This window comes from Wolffia australiana, chromosome 7 (assembly GCF_029677425.1).
Source record: "Wolffia australiana isolate 7733 chromosome 7, ASM2967742v1".
Classification (NCBI taxonomy): Eukaryota; Viridiplantae; Streptophyta; class Magnoliopsida; order Alismatales; family Araceae; genus Wolffia; species Wolffia australiana.
The window spans coordinates 2,216,480-2,239,760 of record NC_135841.1 but is presented as its reverse complement, the minus strand read 5'-3'; the positions used below and the strand labels follow the sequence as shown (position 1 = coordinate 2,239,760).

Below are 23,281 nucleotides of genomic sequence, written 5' to 3'. Positions count from 1 at the left end.
GTAATTATAATTATGGTTATTGTTGTTGTCGTCGTTGTTGTTATTAATGTGGTTATTTTTATTATTGTTGGTGTTGTTATTGTTGTTGTTATTATTGTGGTTATTATTATTATTGTTGATGTTATTATTGTTATTATTGTTGTTGTTGTTATTGTTGTTGTCATTGTTGTTGTGGTTATTATTCTGGTTGTTATTATTGGAGTTGTGGTTATTTTTATTATTGTTGGTGTTGTTATTATTGGTGTTATTGTTATTATTATTGTCATTGGTGTTGTTGTTATTCTTATTTTTAATAATAAGAACAACAGCAATAATAATAACCTCATATACAGTTATTTGCTCACATTTCCATTGATCTAGAAAAGGTGAGCAAATAATTTTTTTTGTTTAGATCTTTCACGATTCTTAGTGAAGAAACATCATTATGAGATAATCCCAAAACATCAAAATTAAAAGTGTATTTAAGTGCCATTAAAATAATGCAGTTATTTATCAGATGCCAATATGAGGTATCAACTGCTATAGTAATGATTTATGATATTTGATGCATGTATGTACAGAAGTTTGTTTGGATGTCAGTGCTATTAATAACAGTATGTGATAAGATATACATTGTGATATCAATATTCAATGTCGTCTTCTGAGAAAGCAAACGCTATTCTCTTAGCATTTGGATGGACTGAACCATTGCATAAGATGGTTGGTCCAGATGACTGATGAATTATGAGGGATTAGAAGGATGAAATGGTTTGAAAACTGAAAAGGGTGATAAGAAAGAACTTCACTTAAAAAATATATAAAATTTGTATGTAATTGAATTGACATATATTACTGCACAATGGCAGGTAGAGGTGGTTATCATCACAACCATGAGCACCATAAGCTGGCATAGAGGGTTATGCCTGCATGATATGGTGGAGAGTTAAAAAGCAAGGGTAGAAATTACATCTTCAAATTATTTGAAAGGGCCCTTGATAACGTCAAATTAGATCAGTAAAATAATGGTTTTATACTTAATTTTTACCTCATATTTTTAGATTTGCACTAGCATCATTCACGATTTAAGCATAAAATGAGATATTTATGATTTATTTTCCTAAGCTCTATGTTTATATATATTACTGATTTTTTAGACTAACCCCACTTGACTCTTTAGAGTCATTTGGATTTCTCACATCTTCTAGGAGATTTATTTGATAGACAGGACTTAGGTAAATGTAATGGTGAATTTGATATACAAATGAGAGGAAACTAGAAATCAAATGGATAATGAGAGGAGGCCCGATACACAAGAAGCCCATTCTAGAAGTCTATTCAAACCTCCTTAAAGACCGGGCCAACTAAAGGCAAGAATTGTGGAACTAACCCACAATTTGAATTTGAATGGTCTATTTTGAAATCTGAGAAAGAAGGCATGTGGTTCCAGGCTGGAAATCAAGAAATCTTAGCCCTCCAATCCTTTGGAATTAAATCCAATGGCTCAGAAAGTTATGTCACTTCTATATATTCTCTTCTCCCCTCTCCTTGTATCTCATCTTGGATTTCTGCTCCAAACTTTTTGTTGGAGGCCTAGTGCATCAGATTTTTTTGATACATTCTTGTTCTAGAGGAGTGTGGGAGAGAGAGTACAAGGGTGATCAAGATTCTTGGAGAAAGAGCACCACTTGGCCCTTGGGGGAAGTGACAACAAGATTCGTGTGATCTCCTGAAATTTTTATTTGAATTTTTTCACCATTTTTTTTAGGTACAAAGGATAGCCTAAATTCAAACTTTCCAACGCGTCACACGGAACTAAAAAATCCCTCCTATAACAAAAGTTACAATGATTTTTGTCCACTACTCTTTTCTGCTTCAATTTCACGAAATGAGCCTAAGGTTCTATTTATCTATTAAAGTTTTTCTTGCCCTGGAAATATTCTTAAAACTCATAATAAATTATTAGAACTTATAATAAGCAACGTAAATACTTATTTTAGTTATTTAAAATAGTTTTGACTAGTTTTCTATCATTTAGTTGATTTTCTCGTTAGAAAATTTTTAAAAATCCATAAATATATAAAATCAAGAAAAAAAAAGTTATTTCAAAATATATTTGAATTACAATTTACTCTCTCGTTACCTGCTCCTTGAGGATTTGACCCATAATTACCCTATTCTAAGTAAGGAAAATTTTATAAATATTGTCGCATAAATCAGAGCCTTAAATGACTTATTTAACCCAAAGTCTGGTTTATCAGCCCTATTTCACCGACAAACTTTTGTAATATTATTAGGACTACGATATTCCCCTTTTGCATTTGTTTTCTGGAAGTGGCAGCAGTGGCAAATTTTTGTAATATTATTAGGACTATGATACTCATTTGTCATTCATTTAAATCATAAATTAGATCCAAAGATGATTCACACAAAAAGTCAACATAGTATCATAAAGTGCCTTAAAAATAAAACCAAAAACAATGATTGAATCACCTTACGCGAAACAGTAATGATTGAGTTACTATGAGCCAAACAAGTATCTGACCTCTAGAGATATCCACATTTTCTTCGTCAAGTAAAACCTCCTCATATAAATAATTTCCACTGTCACTCAGAGATGATTTTTCTCACTATTTTGGTCGCATTTGAAGGAAAGGGTGCTCAAGATAAGAGAAAAAAGGAGGGGAGAACCCAAGGAAATCATGGATGAAAATTTTTTGGGGCTTCCTCCTTTTGTAATTAAGAGTATTTTTTCACAAAATTCCTTATACTTTAAGTATATCATCCAACTTCTCATAAATCTTATGCATTTGATCTTGTAGGTCCATGCACTGACTAGTTAATGACTCCATTAGCCCAAAACTTGTATATTTTATAATTTAATATATTAAATATATCCAACATATCATTAATTAATGTTGCATTTATTTAACCCTATTGATAGGATTGAGTCACAAACGCATGATGTGTCAAACTACTTTGTGTTCTCTAGAAAGTATAATGGATTCATCAACTATTTCATATTATCTTTCTCTCATTATTTGATTAATTGCAAATTATAATGTTTAATTGATATATATTACATTACATTTATGTGTTTTAATGTCCATATTTGCATGTTATCAAATATAAATGGAGATAAATAACTTAAACTTTGATTTTATTATTGTTTCTAACTTTTTAGTATTTTTTACATGATATTTAAACCTCAGTGCATTGAAGAAATATTTTTTACAGGGCATAAAATACTTGACTAGAGGTTGGTAAAGACTTTACTAATTTTATGGAATTTATTCCATATTTTTAATAATTTTCTGACCATTCTATAGCCAAGAAATGAATTTTAGAATTAAAAGAATATTTTGTAATGGTTTATTTAGTATTTTAAATAATTTTTCTTTTGAATTTTCGTGGCATCCATGTCATTCGACCAAATTCGAGCGAATGAGTGAATGCATTTAAAAAAAAGAGCATTGTTGGCTCATCATGGCATTGCAATACGCGATGCCATAATTAGCAATTATTACGTTAAAAGCAGCAATGCAGCACGTGCAACAAAGAAAAAGGTACGCATTTTTTATTTTATTTGAATTGATTCTTTTCGTGCAATAAATGCACGCGGAGAATTTATCTCCGCGTGCATTTATTAAAGGACTTTTTGCATATAATAATAAGCTCTAAAAAGATGCCTCGTACGCACAGTTGGTTAGTCGCATGCATTTATTGCACGCGACAACCGACACTGTGTGCGTTTGATACGAGGTAAGCTTATACTTTTTTATATTCTTTTCTTTATTTGAAGCAGTGCTGACGAGGCAACGTGGCATTTTCTTAACTGTTTAAATGCAGCAGTATTTAGCAATGATTGCGGCCTGTGGAAGTGCCCAAATATGTGTGTCAGAATGTGATCCGAGGGCAGAGAAAACAAGCAAAAAAATGTCAACCAATGGAAAAATGCCATTTTTTAAGAGATATAAAATGATCCAACGACCATGATTAAATGCCAGTAAATCTGCAATATCTTGATATCTAGCCGTCCGATTGCGCCCAAATTTTGAGGGTAGGTTTGTCCTTTCACCCTCTACAATCTAGACGGTTGGATTTTTAAAAAAGGTCAAGAATAAGGGAAAATCACTTTTTGAAACTCTCCCCAATGATTTGACCAAGAAGGATACAGGATTTACTTTGGAAGTCGAAAGATCCTGATTCCTCATTGAAAGTTATAAGTTTCTAATTTTCTTTTTGAACTTCTTCTTGAAAGATTCTAAAACGAAATGGCATGGGCAAAATGTACATGCCCTTGAAGTTGATTTGAAACGAAATTAGAATTGAATTTTAATTTTGATTCAAGATCTGATTGTTAATAATTGGTTCTACATTGATTCTTATCCCATTTTTTATCTTAGATCTTAAAATTAGGGTTGAATTTCTTCTCTAATCCATTTTCCCCCAAATTCGTCTACTTTCTTCTCTAGGTTAGATCGCCTATTTTCTCTCTCTAGATTTCCAAATCGATTGTTGGAAAATTCAATTAAACATCTAAAATACCAAAATCTAAAATTTCATAAAAGAATTCGTCCATCTTCAAATCCAATTTTAAAAATCTCTTTCTTGTTATTAATTCCCAAATTGTAAGGCATAAAAATTGTCTTCATAAATCAGCCTAATTCGATTATTGAAAATCCGAATTGATCTTATAAAAAAATCAATATTATCCTATCAAAAGTATCTTGACCAAAAATATTAATATCAAAATTAAGTTTCTACTTAATTTTGATTAATTATAAACAGAATGAAACATAATTAAAGTCCATTCAATGCAAAATTAATTCATTCTTCAATTAATTAATTTTAAATTGGATAAAAATTCTTGCAGATTGCCGCCCTGTGGTTCAACCCGTTGCTTGCACTATACCTAGTATTTAGTGATTAAGGGAAAGACCAAACGTCGACATATTTACACACCAGTTTTAGGCTTATCATTAGTTACCATAAAAATAGAGTCCATCCTCCTTCTGACACACCTAAATGACTTATGGTATGGTCAACTATCAAACCCCAATTGGGCATTCAAGTCAGTATTGTTGCATTTAAGAAATCATGAAATAACTATTTTAATATTTTACTACCTTGGACGAAGACTTCGTTGCATTATCTTCTTTGCGAGGTCTACTCTCATAATGAGGGCATGCACTCATCTTAATCAAACAATTACATTTTTTGGATTTTTTTTGCATCAAATTACACAATATGCTAAATTCATAGGGGCCAATATTTTAGCTTAGCAATGTACCATCCTTGATAATTTCTCAAAGTCATGCATCCTTCACTAGAGCAGCAGAAGTCATTTGAGTGCATATTTTTAGAAATAGTGGGTTCAACCTCTTAAAGAAATATTAAAAATTATAATGGTGTTTGTGCCATGGTAGTGTTTCTTATTTTTGGGAGCATCTAATGTTATTTCTTTCTTGACTTTTTGGCCACTGCCTTTATCATCGCACGCCTAGGGGTACAAGACATTGAGTACATTTTTAGAAAAATATTTTATTGTTATTTTTATCTACACAGTTCTGGTGTATTCAGCTTATTCATCTAGCATTGGAAGTAAGATATCTGAGTATGATATGCACATCCATTATATATTACACACCTTTACCCACTCTTCTGATTTCTTTACTCTTAGTTAGATCGGAGCTTCATCACACATGTTTCATTGGTACAAAATTTATATTTTTTTGCTTGATTGAGAGGAGAAGAATGGCCATCTTTTACTTTCAGGTAGGAGGACCTAAATACTAATTAGGTGTGTAATAGATAATGGCGCATATTTTTATTTAAAATTAATTTTCAATACAATTGAACTTGGCCTTCCACCAGAATACTCCAAGCATTTTCTTTCTAGGTTGCTTCCCTCAACCTTGAAAATGGAGTAGCAACTCCACCAATATCAGACCATCTTGCCTTTGTATCTATGACCAGTCCCCCAATGGTGCACCAGACAACACGGCTCCTCGACACAATGTCATTGGACCATTGAAGTTGGTAACTAAATTGATACATGAGCCTACAAGGTCACATACATAAGGTTAACAGACATTGGGTATTCATGAAAAACTAAAGTTAGGTGTAAATTTGAGAAACCCAAAACAAAATGACCCGTGCAAGACTTCCTTCTGTTGTGGTAGTCTGAGCCTTCCTGTCCTTGAGGTGAAATAGGATGAGTAACGCATTTTAAGAGGAACGTAGAGAGAGTATTGCATTGGAATTATAGAAAGAGAGATGTATAAATTAACAGCCATGGGGACTTGGGGATCTGGAACAAGTCCAATACCTCGTGCCTAGAGCTACTTTCTTGAATATCAACTCAAAATAAGACTTATTAAAACATAGTAAGTATCAAATCATAATGGAAAAATATTGAATCAGTGAATTTTAATTTTCATTTCTTCTTTTTACTTTTAAATTTTTAATAATTAAATATAATTTAAAAAATAAAAATGTCGAAAATTAATTTAAAATAATTCTAAGATGATGATATTTTTGAGCTTTTGAAATAATTTATTTAAATTTTATAAAATTATTTTGGGGGTTTTAGTCTGAATTTAGTACAATACATAATAATTAATTATATTTAAATTACCATAAATGGTGCTTTGATAGCGCCAAGTAATGGTATGGTGGAGAAAGTGAATGGAGTGGAGTTGGCGAATGAACTGATTGCAACAGATATTGCAGAGGAGTACAACGATTGGAATGCGTTTACCATCGCTAGTGCAGATAAATATGCAGGCAGATATGCGCCAGCCAATGGGGAAGGTGCTGGTGGCATGAGGTATGTTGAAAACCTATGATATCCTCTATGACAAAGATAACCTAGGAACAAGAATCAAGATGTGAACCTAAAAAATACAAAGACAACACTTACCTCATCGTCACGTGCCCAACAAGCCGAAAGGTGCTTTCTCTTCATGAGTATTGATCATAACGTCATTTCGATCCTTTGCTCTCAATACTCATAATGGACCCAAACAAGATTTTGAATGAGCAAATAACTTCACTAACTATAATTAGAAACAAAATTCAAATCCGTATTTTTTTACAAAAATTCTAGACCATAGATGGATAAAAGAGGTAAGGACCAATCTATCATTAAAAATTTTATTACAAACTCCTCGTGTTTGAAGTTGGGGAAATCATGAACATTACTTTTTCTCTCCACATCACAGATGGCCAGTGTGATGCATAAACCTGATATTTCCCAAATATTATGCATTGAAATACACATTATAAATTACTGTAATCATGCACAACATGTGTCCTTGATTTTTCCAAAAAATGCCACAATGATTTCTATGGAATATGCATTTAAATCACACATCCAATCAAATTAAGCTCTGCGTAACAGAATCTGCATTTTGGCACATTTCTTGAAGTTTTCATCGTTGAATCAAGTGGTGCCATGTGTCTGGACACGATAATTGCAATAATTATAAAACAATCACGTCTTTTATAGTGGTTGTGTGTTTTCACCTGTAAAACATAATAATAATAAATTCTATGAAAAAAATGATGCAGTATTGGCCACAGAGAATGATTGACTAAAGCCAATGATTGGTCTATGCAAATCATTGGCTGCTATCCAAACCAATTGGGCTGTGAAAGTTGGGGGAGTGGAATAACTGCATTTAAATCCCCTAAAGATATTTAAATAAATCAAGAATTATATGTATTCCAACGTATAAAACTATTTTCATTATGAACATAATGTCAAACAATTATTCAAAAATACCATAGATTTGTGAAAAATCATAATAGCATTATCAATAAATTAAATTTGTCTAAAATTTAATATATATATATATAATTAAATTTAGTATCATTATTATTTTCTTTATGAATTTAGTGTCTAGAAAGTATGTAGAAATATCATAAAATCACGAAAAAATAGAAGTAATTAATTTTCCCGATTTTAATTCGCTCTAAATAATGTAATTTGTTTTAAGATTTAATGGTATGCATTTATAATCATTTAAATGAAAATAAATATATAAAGTACATGTAATTAATTTTAAAATTAGCATGTTATTTCTCATTATCAAGTGCATGTCCGCCTTTTCATTTAGTTTAAATGAGAATAAATATTTCTCATTGGATGCCCTCCATTCCGACTGTGCGCACCAAGACAAGGAGATTCTTCCCATATAAATTTTGGAGCTTATGGAGTAGAAGAAGAGGATATTTGATGTGCTGAGGATTGTGCGGATATGCCTAGACATTTGCAATGTGCAGCTTATGAAAATTCATTTGAGGAACCAAATGGATACCAGATTTGATTCCATGAAAGAGGAGCTAATCATCATTTATGACTTAATTTTAAAGCTCTATTAAAGTTGTGCTTTGTTTTTTTTCTTCACAAATCACCTTCGTATTGTTAATCAAGCACAAAAATCAACAGTAGCAAACATTGCCATTTGTACAATCCCATCAGAAAGTTGCTGAGTTAACTGCATCACTTCCTTTGTGATTCAATTCAATCCTCTTCCCAAATTATTAACTTATTTCACTTCATATGTAACAAGTAGAATTACAATCAATGATCAAGATATATATCAATGTTATGAGTCAACCATCAATTCATCAAAATCAATAAATCAGAGGCATAATAATTCTGTATCTCAATGTACCAATCTCAATTTCAATAATCAAGATCTTCTCAGTCACTGAAGCATTCATTCAATGAGTCCTGATTTCTTAGGAATTATCCCCGTTTTCTTATTTTCAAATTTTCGAACCAACAAGTTATGTGTGTAGTAAATCAACACAATATTCGCTCTAATTTCATGTGTTTATGATTTAAGATATTTAATGTATGTCACAATTACCTCTGTTAGTTTATATTCAAGTATATCTATATCAACCAGTCAAAGACTTGTTTAATCCCCCAATAATTCCAATTTTGAAATTAAATTATGTAATTCATACCTTCTATATCTTCTGATTAATTTATTTCCTTATATATTTCATAGTTGGTACTTTTCCCTAACAATGAATCATTCATACTCGATAGATAATAAATTACTTTCCTCTGCCAACCTTTGGAGGATTAATGTGTTAGTAATATTTCAATCCTCTAAATATTATCTTACTTGATTTTGATATGGGTAAAGCTACAGGTATATAATAATATCATTATTTCCAAAAATTAAATAGAATGTGTCAATATTTGGCTAAAGATTTATTGAATGGGCTGATTTCATCGACCCCAATAGGAGATCACCAACATACAGAATTTTTCTCATTTTCATTTTCAAAAATGAATGCCCTGATTTTCTTTGTAACAAGACCTATATGAATTTATTGTTCCGAAAAATATTTCTAGATCAAACTTCAGAATTACCTTTTTGAGAAAATGTTGAAAAATGTCAACTTTTGACAAGAGAGAAAAAGATCAAGTGAAGACATTTTTCTCTTAGACACCGCTGAAAAAAACTCTAACGAGAAAAGACATTGATCAAGCAGATTAGACACTTGAATTTATATCACTATATCTGATTCATTCCACAAGCTGATTAATCTTAGTATTAGATTTCCGAGTGAGGAATATACTCTGACTTGAAATCTTAGTATGTTATGTCACTTTTTGTCTTTACGTATAACGAATAAAAAACAACAAAGTTATATTGCAAAATACTATTCAAATAAAATAATATGAAAAATTGTAAAGAACATGAACACTTCACTGCAACGGTTGGCCAAATATAACCAACTAAGATAAAGTAAAATCATAACCCATCTCCCTCTCTGTTTCCGAAAGTAGCAAAGTATTTTCCCACTATCATCTCAATCTCAGATCTCAACACAAATATCAGCACAAATACTTCCATACCATGAGTGAGTTATTAGGAGGGTTGATAAAAAGAACAGGCAAGACAAGAATGCAAAATTCAAAAAAAAAGAAAAAAAGAAGACAGGATTATTATTAAATTAAAAAGGGTCAGAGGAGGGAAGGGGCAGCACATACAGGGGGAGCCAAAAATCCTGATCATTGCGCCGGCATCCCTCCTCCCTTCCCCATTCACAGCTCATTTACAGACGGCACGAAACAGCCCAGAAAAACACAAGGCGCAGAGACGAGAGAGGCTGTCGAAAGGGGTGACGTGGCATACCTTAAATACATGGACCGAGGATACTCTTCAAGGGTCTGGCTGCTCTGTCTTCACTCGTGGCTCTGTCGGCGCCGTCACCTCCGTGCAAGACCCGGCCGAACTGCCATTCTGAGACGGCGCCGGTAGGCTCCGAGCCACTAGAGAGTCGCATACCATACTATCAAAGTTGAGCCTTCCGCTTACTTTCCTCCCACTGCAGAGAGAGAGAACAATAATGGGTTGATTGAGATAGGATTGGGTCATCTAGACCGAGGACTTTGATTCGGTCCGCTGAATTATTTTTTTATTTTTTTTTTTTGAAAACATATGAGGCGGTCACCCAAACATATCGGTAACCACCTGACAAGTACATGGTTCGAGCCCTAGGACTCTATTACATGTATACGCTGAATTATTTTTTATAATTCATTGCAATTCTCTTAATTCCAGATGGAATATCACCCTCATAGACGGTAGAAATTATTTGTTTCTCTCATTTTTTATGATTAGACGTTTAGTTTTCTAATATTTATTGTGCAATTTATGTCCTCATGGGTGCCTAAAGTCAACTTCCTAGAGATCTCCTCGTAACGTTTACTAATTAATTTTTAAAAATAGGTAAAAATAAATAAATTGTAATACCAGTTGAGGCGGTTGTTGATGGCGGTGAGATCCTTGGAGGGGCTCTGATATGCGTGGGTGCTCTCCCCTACGCAAGCGTAATAGCTCTTGGAGCTTGGCGACAGCAGCGAGTCCATCTGATATAATAAAAAATAAGATTAAAGTAGGACGAATAGAAACATAATATTAAATGACTATGGAAAGAGGGATGTAAGAGAATTTTAATATTCATCGACCAAGCAAATATGTAATGTACAATTCAATAAGATACACGACAAATAGTATTTTATTACACGAGAAAGTAAGATGCAAAGTACTTATATCAAACGACTCTAGATAAATGATAAAGCGTTGGGGATCTTAATATGAGCAGTAAAACATAGAATTAAATGACTAAGCAAATCATTAGCTGCAGGGGGGAATAACAAAAAAAGACAAGTAAATATCAAACGTGAAATCAAAATTAAGGGGTCTACAGAATGACAGAAAAATAGTATTAAACGACACGCTAAATTAGAATAAATTGTAGAGTCAACATTAAATGATTAACTAAATGATACAATGTCAGGGGTCAATGAGATGAACAATAAGAAATAATATTGAAATAACTGAGACAGTGCTGGCGGCCAATGGAATCTCACCTTGGATGAACGCAAAGGAGAGACGTAGACATTGTGAGTTCCCGAGACTTTCTTGGGGGACATATCCGGTAGAGCCGGAAACGTTGAGACCCGAGGTGAGCTCGGGGGTTGACCTGGTGCTAAATCAGAGTTATATTTTCTTTAAAAAAAGAAAAAAAGAAAATTTTGACGCGTACCCTCGGCATTGGCTGTATCTTCAGAGAGGCGGGCTTGTTTCTGCGGCGCGACCCCCGCAGAGCCAAGCTCCACTAGCAATGGCTTCACGCAAGGAATAAAAACCTCATTGTAGAAAGTGATGATGTCCACGTGATCCTGCCCGGTCCTCTGAAGACCCAATAATATAAATTAATATTAAAAATATAAAATAATCATTACATAAAAAATGAATGATATACCCCGCTCATGTTGGCGGAAGACCAGTCCACAAAAACACTACGGAAAACTTGGGGTTTACACTGCTGCTGCTTTCTGTAGCCGTAAATGATCTCCTTGAAGGTTAAACTCATTTGAGAGATCTGCAAAATAAAAAAGTAAGAGGGGTCGCAGCAATTAAGGACACAGAGCGAAGAAAAGAGAGGAAATTGGCGTGCCTTGGCAACCCCATACAAGCTACAGAGTATAATCTGGTCAATATGGCGGTTGAAGAAAAGTGCAGTTCTTTGGGTGAGAATTTGTTGAATCAGGGTGTAAACGCATTCTACGACCGGCTGGGAAAGTTGCAGTCTCTCACACAAGCTTCTTATCCGTATGGCAGCTAATTTGGTGATCTGCAAAAGCAACAAATAATTTTTTTTGAAAACACAAAAGCAACAAATAATTTTCTTCAAAAAAAAAAAAAGCAACAAATAATAAGGCCCAGAAACTTGACCTAGACCTTTTGATGAGGATACCAAAGATAATTTGATACGATCCCCGTTTTATCTAGGAAACTCTTGTCATTTTACCCGCTAAGGATATTTTTGTAATTCCCACTCTGCATGTATTCTCTATATAAATAGGACAGCTGTACCTTTAGGAGGGCAGCCAAGAGGTATATGAAAGCAATCGGTTCCCAATTCTCCTCTCCAGTGATGCTCTTCCCATCGCTTCTCACTCTGCCAATGATCTTTCTGGTATTAACTCTCTTTCTCTCTCTGATTACCTGGCGACGATCTTACCGCCAATTCTCTTCAATCCCCATCATTTCCCGATAAGAACTCCCATGTTCTTATCATAATTATATAGAAAGGTTTTGGCACCCGAGATGATGATGATGGGAGGATAAGTAAACCAAAAATATTTGTATAGATAGGGTCTGGCATTCAAGATGGACAATGGCAAGAAGACAATGACCACTAGCCATGACCTCATCATTGGTCTGCACTAGGATGAAGAGGACAATGACAGTGGAATTAAGAATACAATTTACATAATATTTTTTCTCTAAATGCAACTCCACCTCTCTATCTCAGTTCTCACTAAAGCATAATGGTATTAATGGCGATGATTTTTTTTTGAAAAAGTGACAATGGCGTTGATGACACCTTGGCATGTGTCCGAGCTTGGATCACAATGACGATGACTAAGTGATGATGAGTACAATTTTTAAAAATCATTCAATCTGCCTCTTTCTCATTCTTGACGCTCTACAGCATCATGATGATGACAAATTTGTCACCGTCAGTTGGACCCTCTATATAGACAGCAATCTCTGGCATAAAATGATATCTAGGCCACAGAAGTACCTTGTTAAAAAATATATTGATCCCAGTCTCAGCGCACGTTTCCCCAGTTGCTGCAGGGTTAGGTCGCGTTGGGCTGCCAAAAAAAAAGTTTAATTTCCTTCTCTCGAACTGCTTTAAACATGCTCAACTTCGGTAGCTTCTACCGTACCTGGCAAAAGCGGACTGAAGAAGCGGCAACCTTGATTTAAGACTGTTAAAAGTCAGCAGCCGATCCTTCACAGGTGATGTGAAAGAATTGCGCTCTACAAGCACAGTCCGATATTCACTGCATGGTCTCTTCGGAGAACGCATTTCACTGCTGAGATCTGAAATACATTTATTTTCCAGTTCAGTAAGGAACAGAAGTCCAAGTCTTATCATAAGCATAAGTCGTATCTCTCAAAGCGTACTGTAGAGGTAAAAATTGAGCATTTCTTGCATTGATTTATTAACGCCCAGGGTTGGCTTGAGGTCAAGAACTTTTCCTATTTTCCACATGGGCTTTCCGAGTCAGTGCAGTATTATAATTTTTCACAACATTTTCCAAATTCAGCCAAGAAACTCGAATGAAATCAATCAAGATAAACATGTTATTTTATTTTTTGAAAACATTTGAGGGAGAGTCACCTGACAGAATGGTGACCACCCCAAACATGTTTCATAGTTTTAAAATTTGCGGAATTACCTGGAGAAATCTCAATCTTGGTACCAGGCTGAAGTGGCAACCCAGAAGGCAAAATGTTTTGCATCATTGCTATAGCGTCCAGAGACGGCATCGGCTCAGCCAAAAGACTCAGACGGTTTATCTCTGCAGCAAGAGATGGCCTTGCCACAATCAAGGAGTTGTACAGAGAAGACCCTTTCTCCCAAGCCATACTCTCTAACAGCCTCTCTTCCAGAGAATTCAAATGCCGCTTCAACTCCCTGGGGAGAGTCTCCTCATGCCTAACAAAGCTCTCAATCACTTTGCTCAAATCAAATGCTGTTATGCCAGTCTTCTCCAAAACCGCTGGAAACATCATGGTGACAGTCTTGTGGGTAGCTAGAACAAGCTCTGCAGCGCAAGCAAGCATGCACCTATGAAATCGCTCATTGAACAACAATGGCGTCAAGTTCGTCCCACTCTGTATCTGGGACTCCGCCCTGCACATAGCCTCCAAAACCCTATAATAAAGCTTCATGGCCTCCATCTTCCTTTGCTCTGCCCAAACACTATCCACAAGGCTTGTAGTCTGAAGGCGTTCCCCAAAGGAGTTGCTTGGAAAGATTGCTTCCAACACAATGTTGGCTCTTCGAGTTACGTCACCGGTCACGTCCTTGTCGCATGACGAAAGGAAGTGTGCAAGCTCAGCAGTGGGACTGGACGGAAGAGGAGAGATAACGTTCCGTAGCCACTTGGCAGTGGTCATGGCAGTGGTTACAGGAGTAGAGGTGAGTTTCACTATACCAGTGTTGCTGCCAAACGGGGATGCAGGAGTTCGAGGAGGAGATAATGGGCTTGTAATGGACTTTACAGGCGAGGCGAAGGAGTCAAGCTTTCTCTGCATCAACAGGGAACTCACACTTTGATACAATATTTAATTGTAGAATATTTTATGTTTTCATTCGAATACAAATGAGAAAATTGGGTTCATTCCTCATTCGTTTCATATCTAAAACTATTTTGTTAACCCATCTTATGTTTTCTTTAGAAATATTTAAAAAACCTTTTTCTCATTCTTTTCAAAACCCTTAGAACCAGAGAAAGAGGTAATGTTTCATCATTCTTTAGCTCTGGCTAGATTCTCTAGGAGGAGATAAATACCTTGGCACCAGATATGTTAATGGCGCCTCCAGATAAGCTTCCTGTCCCAATTAAACTATCTTCCCCGTTGACAAACATGCGTTCATCCAGTTCTCCTCTGACACAAATAGTGTCATCATAATCTTTATCAAGCTTGATCAAGCTAGCTGATAGAGAGTTCGCCTCCATCAAGTCTTCAAAGTAGATCAACCCATCTGAAAGGAAAAAGGGTTTAGAAATAATTTGGCGAAAAACTCAGCCGAACGTGAAACAAAGTAACTCACTCGTGTCAATGTTGAGCAAGTTCTCAGCCTCACACCCAGATGCTGGACGGGGATCCTTCTTCAATATATCAACTATAATGTGGTTAACTTTTTCCAACATTTTTTTCAACTCATCTTCAGCCGTGTCATATTTCTGACATAAGAAAGCTATAAGGTCCACACTCTTTCCCGTCTTGTTAGCTACACGATGATCAAACGATGCAAATTTCAGCTATTTGAAAAAGTATAGTTTAGGAGAGAAATAAAAGCATCCGCCAGGTCACAACATGAGACTACCTTGGCGTGAGAAGTCGATAACTGACTTCCTGAACCTGATTGGAACATGAAGAATGAGCACTGCCTATAAAGACAAAAAACAAGCAACTTAATTAAAGAGAAATTTTGAAAATCAAAAAATGGGCACTGACCAGTATCGAAACTATTCCATTTGTCGATGTCACCATATCTTTGAAGCGGCCGAATGCATGGACCCGTAAAGCCAGGAACAGAAGCCACCCAAAACGATGATACTCCGATGGATGGACTATGTTCTCTGAATCAGTAACATTCTTGTCTTTGCCGCTGCGCATGTCCCCAGGCAGGAAGAATTCCTCATATCCGCGGTTGTAAAACCTGTAAAGAATTATTAGTGGAATAGCACGAGGCACGATTTCCGACAAGGTTTGTAGAAGCTATTTGTAGGGCAACTTCTACTTAAGTAAACCAATGATAAGTTTGACTAAGGAGAAAGTCATACCCACTGAGAACTTTCAGATGAACAAAATTGCCCTGGGATTCTTTCACCTGATAATGAAGAAGAAACCGACGCACTGTGAAGAAAAAATGAACAGGAAAAAATAAATCAAATATGTTTTTTCTCACCTCTAGCCTCTTCTCCCAGTCCGAACCGAATTTTCTGCCTAATACATGTCCAGCCTTGAGCAAAAATTGCGGCATCTCTTTGAAGAAATCCATGACGCTGATGGAAAATGGACAGCAAAAAAAATTAACAAATCCGTGATGAAAAAGAAGTAGAAAAATTTAGCAGGTAAATGACAATTGAGAAAGAAGCATGGAAGTTGATACTTGATTCTCGCTGCCCGTAAAATCCGAGGTAGAGAAAAGCCCCCTTCTTCAAATCCTTCTTTAGAGCTTCCAGGGTTCAACTTTTTGACGCAGTATAGAATAAACCCGAACCATAAACGCTCAATCTCCTCCGCCTGTTAGCAAACCAAGGGGAAAAACCCCAAATCAGCATGTAAGTACGAAACTGATAGAAAAAATTCTCACGAGAGATATTTCAATAACGTCATTACTGGATTTGTCCCTATTGCCGACATGTATGCCACAAGAATGGGTTTGATCTCGCGAAACAACTCCATCGCGATCCTTCCCCGAGACTCATCCAAATTCAATCCCGCCTGAGGGAATGATATAAACGAGCAGGCATTTCAATTAAACGATTAAAAGAGACAGAAAATCAAATTATCGCCAATGAAAAAGGAAAATTTTACACACTTTGCACAGGGAGTCGAAACGAGCTTCCATTGCGCAAGCGTCATTAGCCGCAAAAGCCAGCACCGGTTTCGTATCTTCCGTCTCCATCTTCCAACCAAATGCATCAACACACCAACTCAACTCGCAACCAACGATCCCCAACCGACTTTCCCGCGGGAAACCCTAATTGAACCGCAATTACCACCAACCCGGCGGATTCCCTCATGATCCTCCAACTCCCTCAAATGTCAACACAACGCAGCAGATCCAGCATCAGAAACCAAAAACAACAACACAGATCTACCAGATAACTCGAATTCCTCGCGATCAAAACGCCTCCGCACAGCGAAAACGACGAGGAAATCCTCCGCTGATCAACTACCGACTGCGCAGGAGATCAACTTCCTTCTCCGCTGAGCAAGAACAACGCCAAATTTAGGGTTTTCAGGATCGCACTGAAATACTGCTCTTCTGTCTTTTTCTTCTTCTTCTACTCAACTTTCTCTCTTCGACTCGTTTCAACAGCTTAGCCTTTATTCTCTGGAAGCGGCAGAGCGCGGGAAAATTGGGGCGGGAGAACGCCAGAGGTCGCCAGCTAGACGCTTGCGTGGACCAATCAGCATGAAACACGTGGAATATATCTATATGGTTATAATCACTGGCAAATAAGTGGTCAACATGTCTAGAGGGAAGGATAGTATAATGAAGAGTTAGGGATGGTCTGATCATGGGAATTTTGAATTTCTAAACAAAAAAGTCTAATGAAATTCAAATTTTTGAATTGTCCTTGGCACATCCCGAGGAGCAAGGTTCCCCTCAGACTTCAGGTTACGAAGTCGATCAAGATTCGGATGCATGTTACGAAGTAAATGAAGACTGAGATGGAGAAGGAATGTGGTTGTGTGGTTTCAGGATAATTTTTTTAAGATAAAGTTTCTGTAAAATTCACCCACAATTTCTCTATTGCATTACTCATTAATGGATGGTGAATTGACTCTTGTATTACTTATTGCGAATCTTTTATTTTCTTTATTTAGTTTATTTTGTTCATTTCCTGTATTTATTCACTTACTTTCTGTTTGTTTCTTGATAAAATTTCGTCTATTTCTTTCGTGTTTTTGCGAATTATTATTTATCCAAACTCATACAAGGTCGTTTTTGTTTCAAATAATGCATTTTTCCAATGGGTGTCACAAATATTTTAACTGAACACGAGTTACTAGGAAGTTGCCCAAACAGCCCAACTTATTTCCTAGAAAAAAGTTCATTAGCCATGTAGCATATCTAATGAAATTGCGGTCATCACTGAGTGCATTAATCTTTTTTATTAATTGCTAACATACATAACTTTAGCGAGAGTTGTGTGGCAACATAAAAAGTTAAAGTCGTCGCAACTCGACTACAGAGCTTCTATTCAATCACAATTAACTAATCAAATTTCAGTAGACTTTGTTTTACCCCAAAAGGATAACAGCTTGGTCTATTAAAGTCAGTAAATCAATGGAAATATAACTCAAAACTATGGCAACATAGACTATTTTGGATCGAGATATTTCAAACACAAACCAGAGAATACGAACATTGGGAGCTAGGAAAAATGGAGTTGAGTTGGGAATAGCAGAGCCCGAAACAGGAGCTAAGAATTGTAAGTGGGAAATGGGAGCAGGAAATGTGGAATTGGGAGTTGGGAGGGGAAGTGGGAGCAGGGATGAGGAGTGAGGAGCTGGGATGGGAAGCCATGAGCAGGGGCGTGGAGATGGGAGCAAGTATATCGAGCGGGGAACAAGGAGCGAGTGTCAGTGATCTAACTCACAAGGGCCGATTTTGTAGTATATCAACGCATGAATCTTGAGATTTTGCTCATAGTCAAGTAGCCTTCACAAACACAATATAAGTCGCCAGAGTATATAGGAAAAATAATGGGGGTCTGCCCTTGAGAGTATATAGGGAATGGCAGTCGTCATCCATCGCGTCAGACCTCACGGTGACAGCAACGTGAGAGTGACGGTGACGAAATTAGGGGCCCATGACAGTGACGGTGATGGATGACAAACTGGGCGTGATGGTGACGTGACAGTGACAAGGGGCCTTGGACGAATGACATGATGGGAAGGCTTAAAAATCGTTAGGTTTAAGTTTTTCGACGGCTGAGATTTCGCCAGGTGTTGTCGCTAACTCAATTTCTTGTCATTTTGCAGAAAAGTCCATACATTAATTCACGCACGCAAAAGGATGTCGTCCAAAGATAATTGGAGATATGTCCCTCTAATTATCTCTCCTCCGCATGGTTATTTTTCCCGTCACGCGTGACGATGATGCCGTTCGGTGAGGGGGACGTGACAAAGACGCCGCAAACCATGACGGTGACGTGAACATGATGGATTTTCTGAAATCCTAGGACGTGCGACGAGACGGTGACGTGAGGAAATTTTCGTCACATCACCATCCGTCACGGATTGTCATCCGTCCCCTCACGTTCGGGGCGTCACGTCCTGTAGGTGCCGTTCCCTAATGATACGGCATGCCATGCTCTTGCGAGTCCTCGACACGAGATGCACTTCCATGCCCACTCCAAGTATGTCTCCCTATGTGCAACATCCGGGGCTTATGGTTTTTTTTTTTGAACCATAACAAAGGATGAACACCTGACGAATCCGTGAACCTCCCATCAGGACCTTACAGGCCCTTTACCCTCCTTTCAAACATTTTCAAAATCTCCCTACACTTCCCATCGCTCGGGAGAACCATGCTGCTTCCCTTCAAAATCTAACATCCGGAGGTTATGGTACCATGCATGAGGTCTCCAAACCATGTGTCCGCATGCGCACCACCACTGATCGCAACGAAATCGGACGAATGTCACCAACCAAATGTTAACCACAGGGCATGAGACATTGCTGCATGCCCATCATTAGTTCTGTGTGCACCATTTCTAGCATAAATTGAGCACACACTTGGACCTGCAACGCATGTAGCATAATGTTGGACACTCCTGCCACCAAGAGTGGGTACAGCTGCCTCCCTTGGGGACTGGTATTGGGACACATTGTCCATGTAGGATGCCACCAGGCTCCCCGTAACCACTGCAACAGAAACCCACACATATTGAGAGCCTCATAGTGGGAGTCAAGAACAGGGATGTGGGGTGTCGTAGAGAGTTTAACAACAGATTACAGTTAAGAAATTATTAAATATTGTCCATCCTTGGTATTGTTTGACCTCCAGACTGAATGTGGACATGCCGGAAGGTCCTCTCTAAAATGGGGACCAACAATCTCTGTTCAGTCCAGTTTGACCGAAGTCCAGTCCAAAATGGCGAACCCTGTCATCAACCATCGAACTCTTTTCATTTATACACCTCTAAAATCGAACAAAATCGAGCTTCCTCTAATTCAATCCCGACCGAACAGATGATCTGATTTAGACTCAAAAGAACCTCCAGGATCAAACCCATGCAAGGATCAAAGGCATCTGAAACAGAGAACTCATGCACACTTCCATCAACTTCAACAGAAGAACACCCAGGCTTCTTCCTCATCCCAAGCTCGTCCATGGCCTCTCTCACCAACCTCACACTCTCCCACCTGGAAGCGGAGGCATAAGCATTAGCAAGCATCACTCTAGACCCATGCTCTCCTCCCTGCATTTCCAACTGTTCAACTCTACCAGCTGCCATTTCTGCCATATCCAAATTCCCACAGTTCTTGCTAGCAAAGATCAAAGCCCTCCATATCACCACATCAGGCTCAATTGGCATATTCCTTATGAACAATTCCATCTCCTTCAACAGCCTCGCCCGGCCGAGAAGATCAACCATACACCCATAATGCTGCATCAACGGCTCAATCCTATAAATTTCAACCATTTCTCTGAAATATCTGAAACCCGTCTCCACAAACCCACCGTGGCTGCAGGCAGACAAAACCTCAAGGAAAGTGACATCATTAGGACAAATCTCCATCTCAGAGAAGAGCTCAACAGCCATGGCGGCGCGGCCATTGGCGGCGAGCCCGCCGATCATGGCCGTCCAAGCCACAACGTCCTTCAGAGGCATCTCCTTGAAGATCTCCATAGCCTTCTCCACTTCCCCACACTTAGAGAAGAAGTCAATCATGGCGCTCTTGACACGCGGACTATCATCCAGGCCATGGGCCCTGCAGAAGGCCCATACCCAACTGCCATGGGAGAGAGCTCCGAGCTGGGCACACGCCGAAATCACCGACGTCAACGCCGCTTCATCCGGCCGCATCCCAGCTCTCTGCATCTCTCTAAAAATCTCCACAGATAGCTTGAACTCTCCGGCGCCGGCGTACCCGGCTATCATAGCACTCCAGCAGACACTGTTCTTGTCAGGCATTTCGTCAAACACTTTTCGGGCATCCTCTACAAGCCCACATTTGGCGTACATATCAATCAGAGAAGAACCCAAGAAGAAATCAATATTGAATCCGCCTGCTAAGGCGTAAGCATGAATTCTCTGCCCTAATTTTGGGGCTTTAATCCTCGCACAAGCCACTAGAGCTCCCACGTAGGAGATGGAGTCTGGGGAGATAGAGTTTCTGGGTTCGGTCATTTCATCAAACAGGTGGAGGGCGTGAGAGTAAAGCTTATTCTGTACATACCCAGAGATAACGCTGTTCCACGAGACTAAGTCCCGAACTGAGCCAGACATTTCATCGAACACGCGGCGGGCTGTTCTCGGCTGGACGATACCGAAGTAGACGCGGATTAGAGAGTTCTGTACAAATGGGTTATCGCCATAGCCGAGCTTCAGGGAGAGAGAGTGAAGTTCTGGGACTCTGCCGGAGAGACGAAGGAGAGCGATGGCCTTGAGGATGAAGGTGAATGTGTAGTCGTCGGGGCGAAGATTGGCGAGTCTTACGGCGTTGAATAACGCTAAGGCGAGACTTGGGTGGTCGCTGTCGATGGCTTTCTTCATGGCTGAATTGACGGCCAGGATGCCATTGATGATCGCTGCGGCGAGGATTCGACGGCCCTGGTCGGAGGTGGCGGGATGGGGGAAGAGTGAGCTTGGAAGCCATCGCCGGAGTTGAGATTTGGCGCGGTTCATCAAACAATTTATAACTATGGGGTGAAATTCTGAAATTAATCTCCTCTGTGTTTTTTTATAAGTACCCTCGAGCTATGGAAATATCTGTATATACCCTTCTCTTCTTTTTTGTTTTTAATAAATACTTAAAATCTTATCTGAAGTTCAGTCTAGTCCCAGTTGCTATAAGTTGACTCGTCAATGTCAAAGTCAAAGTATACAAAGTCAAAACAAAAAATCTGACTTGGACTTTGGGTGAGTGTTTAAACCTTAGACGTTGATTCCTAGTTCCTCTGGTGGCGTGGACGCCATCGCATCGACACCGGACGCGCCGCCGCCATCAACCGAAGTCAACGTCTCCGCCACGGACACACCGCCACAGCCAACCGACGTCAACACCTCCGCCATGGACACGCCGCAACCATCTCCGCTACGCATGTCTCCACGCACGCACGCTCCTTCGCGCATCATGACACGTCGCCAACAGCAGATCAACAACTGCCCCTTGGCATGACATGAAGCACGTCCTGTGTCTTTAATTTCTCGTCTTTAAGTTGTATTTTCTCTTTCCTCCGATGCCTATATGTATAGGCCATTGTTTCAAGAAACAGTTAGGCAGTCATTATTCAAGAATCGAGTTTGTTTTAACTCTTCTTGGAGGACTGCCCAGCCTCCCCTATCCTTCCTCTCACCCTAGCGCCGCCGCCACCACCGCCGCCATCATCGTCGTCGCCGAACACCCTCCCGTTCATCTCTCCCACCCCTTTGTCCCTTCTCTCTCTCTCTCTATCTCTCTATCTCTCTCTATCTCGCCCTCCCTAGGTTGCCCTAGGGCGCCTAGGCCGCCCCATCCAGGGCTACCCAAGCCACCCTAGGCCGCCCCATCAAGGGTTGCCCAAGGCCGCCCCCAGGCCGCCCGTCCAAGGCAGCCCTAGGCCTCCCCAGGACGCCCCACCCAGGGCTGCCCAAGGTAGCCCCAGGCCGCCCCATCAAGGGCTGCCCAAGGTCGCCCCAGGCCGCCCCATCAAGGGTTGCCCAAGGTCGCCCCAGGCCGCCATCAAGGGCTGCCCAAGGCCGCCCCAGGCCGCCCCGTCCAAGGCTGCCCAAGGCCGCCCCGGGACGCCCCATCAAGGGCTGCCCTAGGCCGCCCCAAGCCGCCCCATCAAGGGCTGCCCAAGGTCGCCCCAGGCCGCCCCATCAAGGGCTGCCCAAGACCGCCCCAGGCCACCCTAGGCCGCCCCGTCCAAGGCTGCCCAAGGCCGCCCCGGGCCGCCCCATCAAGGACTGCCCAAGGGCGCCCTGGGCTGCCCAAGCCTGCCCCCAGGCTGTCCCGTCCAGGGCTGCCCAAGGCCGCCCCCAGGCCACCCAACGTCCGGGACGCTGTCGGCGCCACTGCACATCGTGCATACCATTCTGATGTCGGGGCACTACCCCGCACCCCATAAGGAGGGGACGCCCCCTTGACCCCCCGCCAACTGAGCGCGCAGTTGGATTCGCCACCCCGCATCGAAGCGCCCGTCAACCGTCACGCTTTCTGCCATGGCCGTACAACGCCCGGAACGCCCAGACTCTCTCGTCCAGTGGGCCATTCAATGCCCGGAT

At 39.4% G+C, this 23,281-nt stretch overlaps 2 protein-coding genes across 2 annotated transcripts; both read right to left on the bottom strand.

Annotated features, from left to right (window-relative positions):
- Positions 1–9,931: 9,931 nt before the first annotated feature.
- Positions 9,932–17,146, bottom strand: RBR1 (retinoblastoma-related 1). The gene is made up of 18 exons (XM_078578351.1): positions 16,651–17,146; positions 16,449–16,553; positions 16,219–16,352; positions 16,015–16,111; positions 15,890–15,936; positions 15,561–15,765; positions 15,430–15,493; positions 15,154–15,333; positions 14,891–15,084; positions 13,772–14,627; positions 13,256–13,412; positions 13,108–13,180; positions 11,974–12,150; positions 11,779–11,898; positions 11,560–11,707; positions 11,384–11,496; positions 10,764–10,879; positions 9,932–10,335 (listed from the first exon to the last, which is right to left on the bottom strand). The coding sequence occupies exons 1-18, from the start codon at positions 16,735–16,737 to the stop codon at positions 10,170–10,172; spliced, it is 3,039 nt and encodes a 1,012-aa protein (XP_078434477.1). The 5' UTR covers positions 16,738–17,146; the 3' UTR covers positions 9,932–10,169.
- Positions 17,147–19,975: 2,829 nt separating this feature from the next.
- LOC144705425 (pentatricopeptide repeat-containing protein At1g31430-like) lies at positions 19,976–21,700 on the bottom strand. Its single transcript, XM_078578087.1, has one exon. It carries the CDS (start codon positions 21,698–21,700, stop codon positions 19,976–19,978), a length of 1,725 nt encoding a protein of 574 aa, XP_078434213.1.
- Between the last annotated feature and the right edge of the window lie 1,581 nt (positions 21,701–23,281).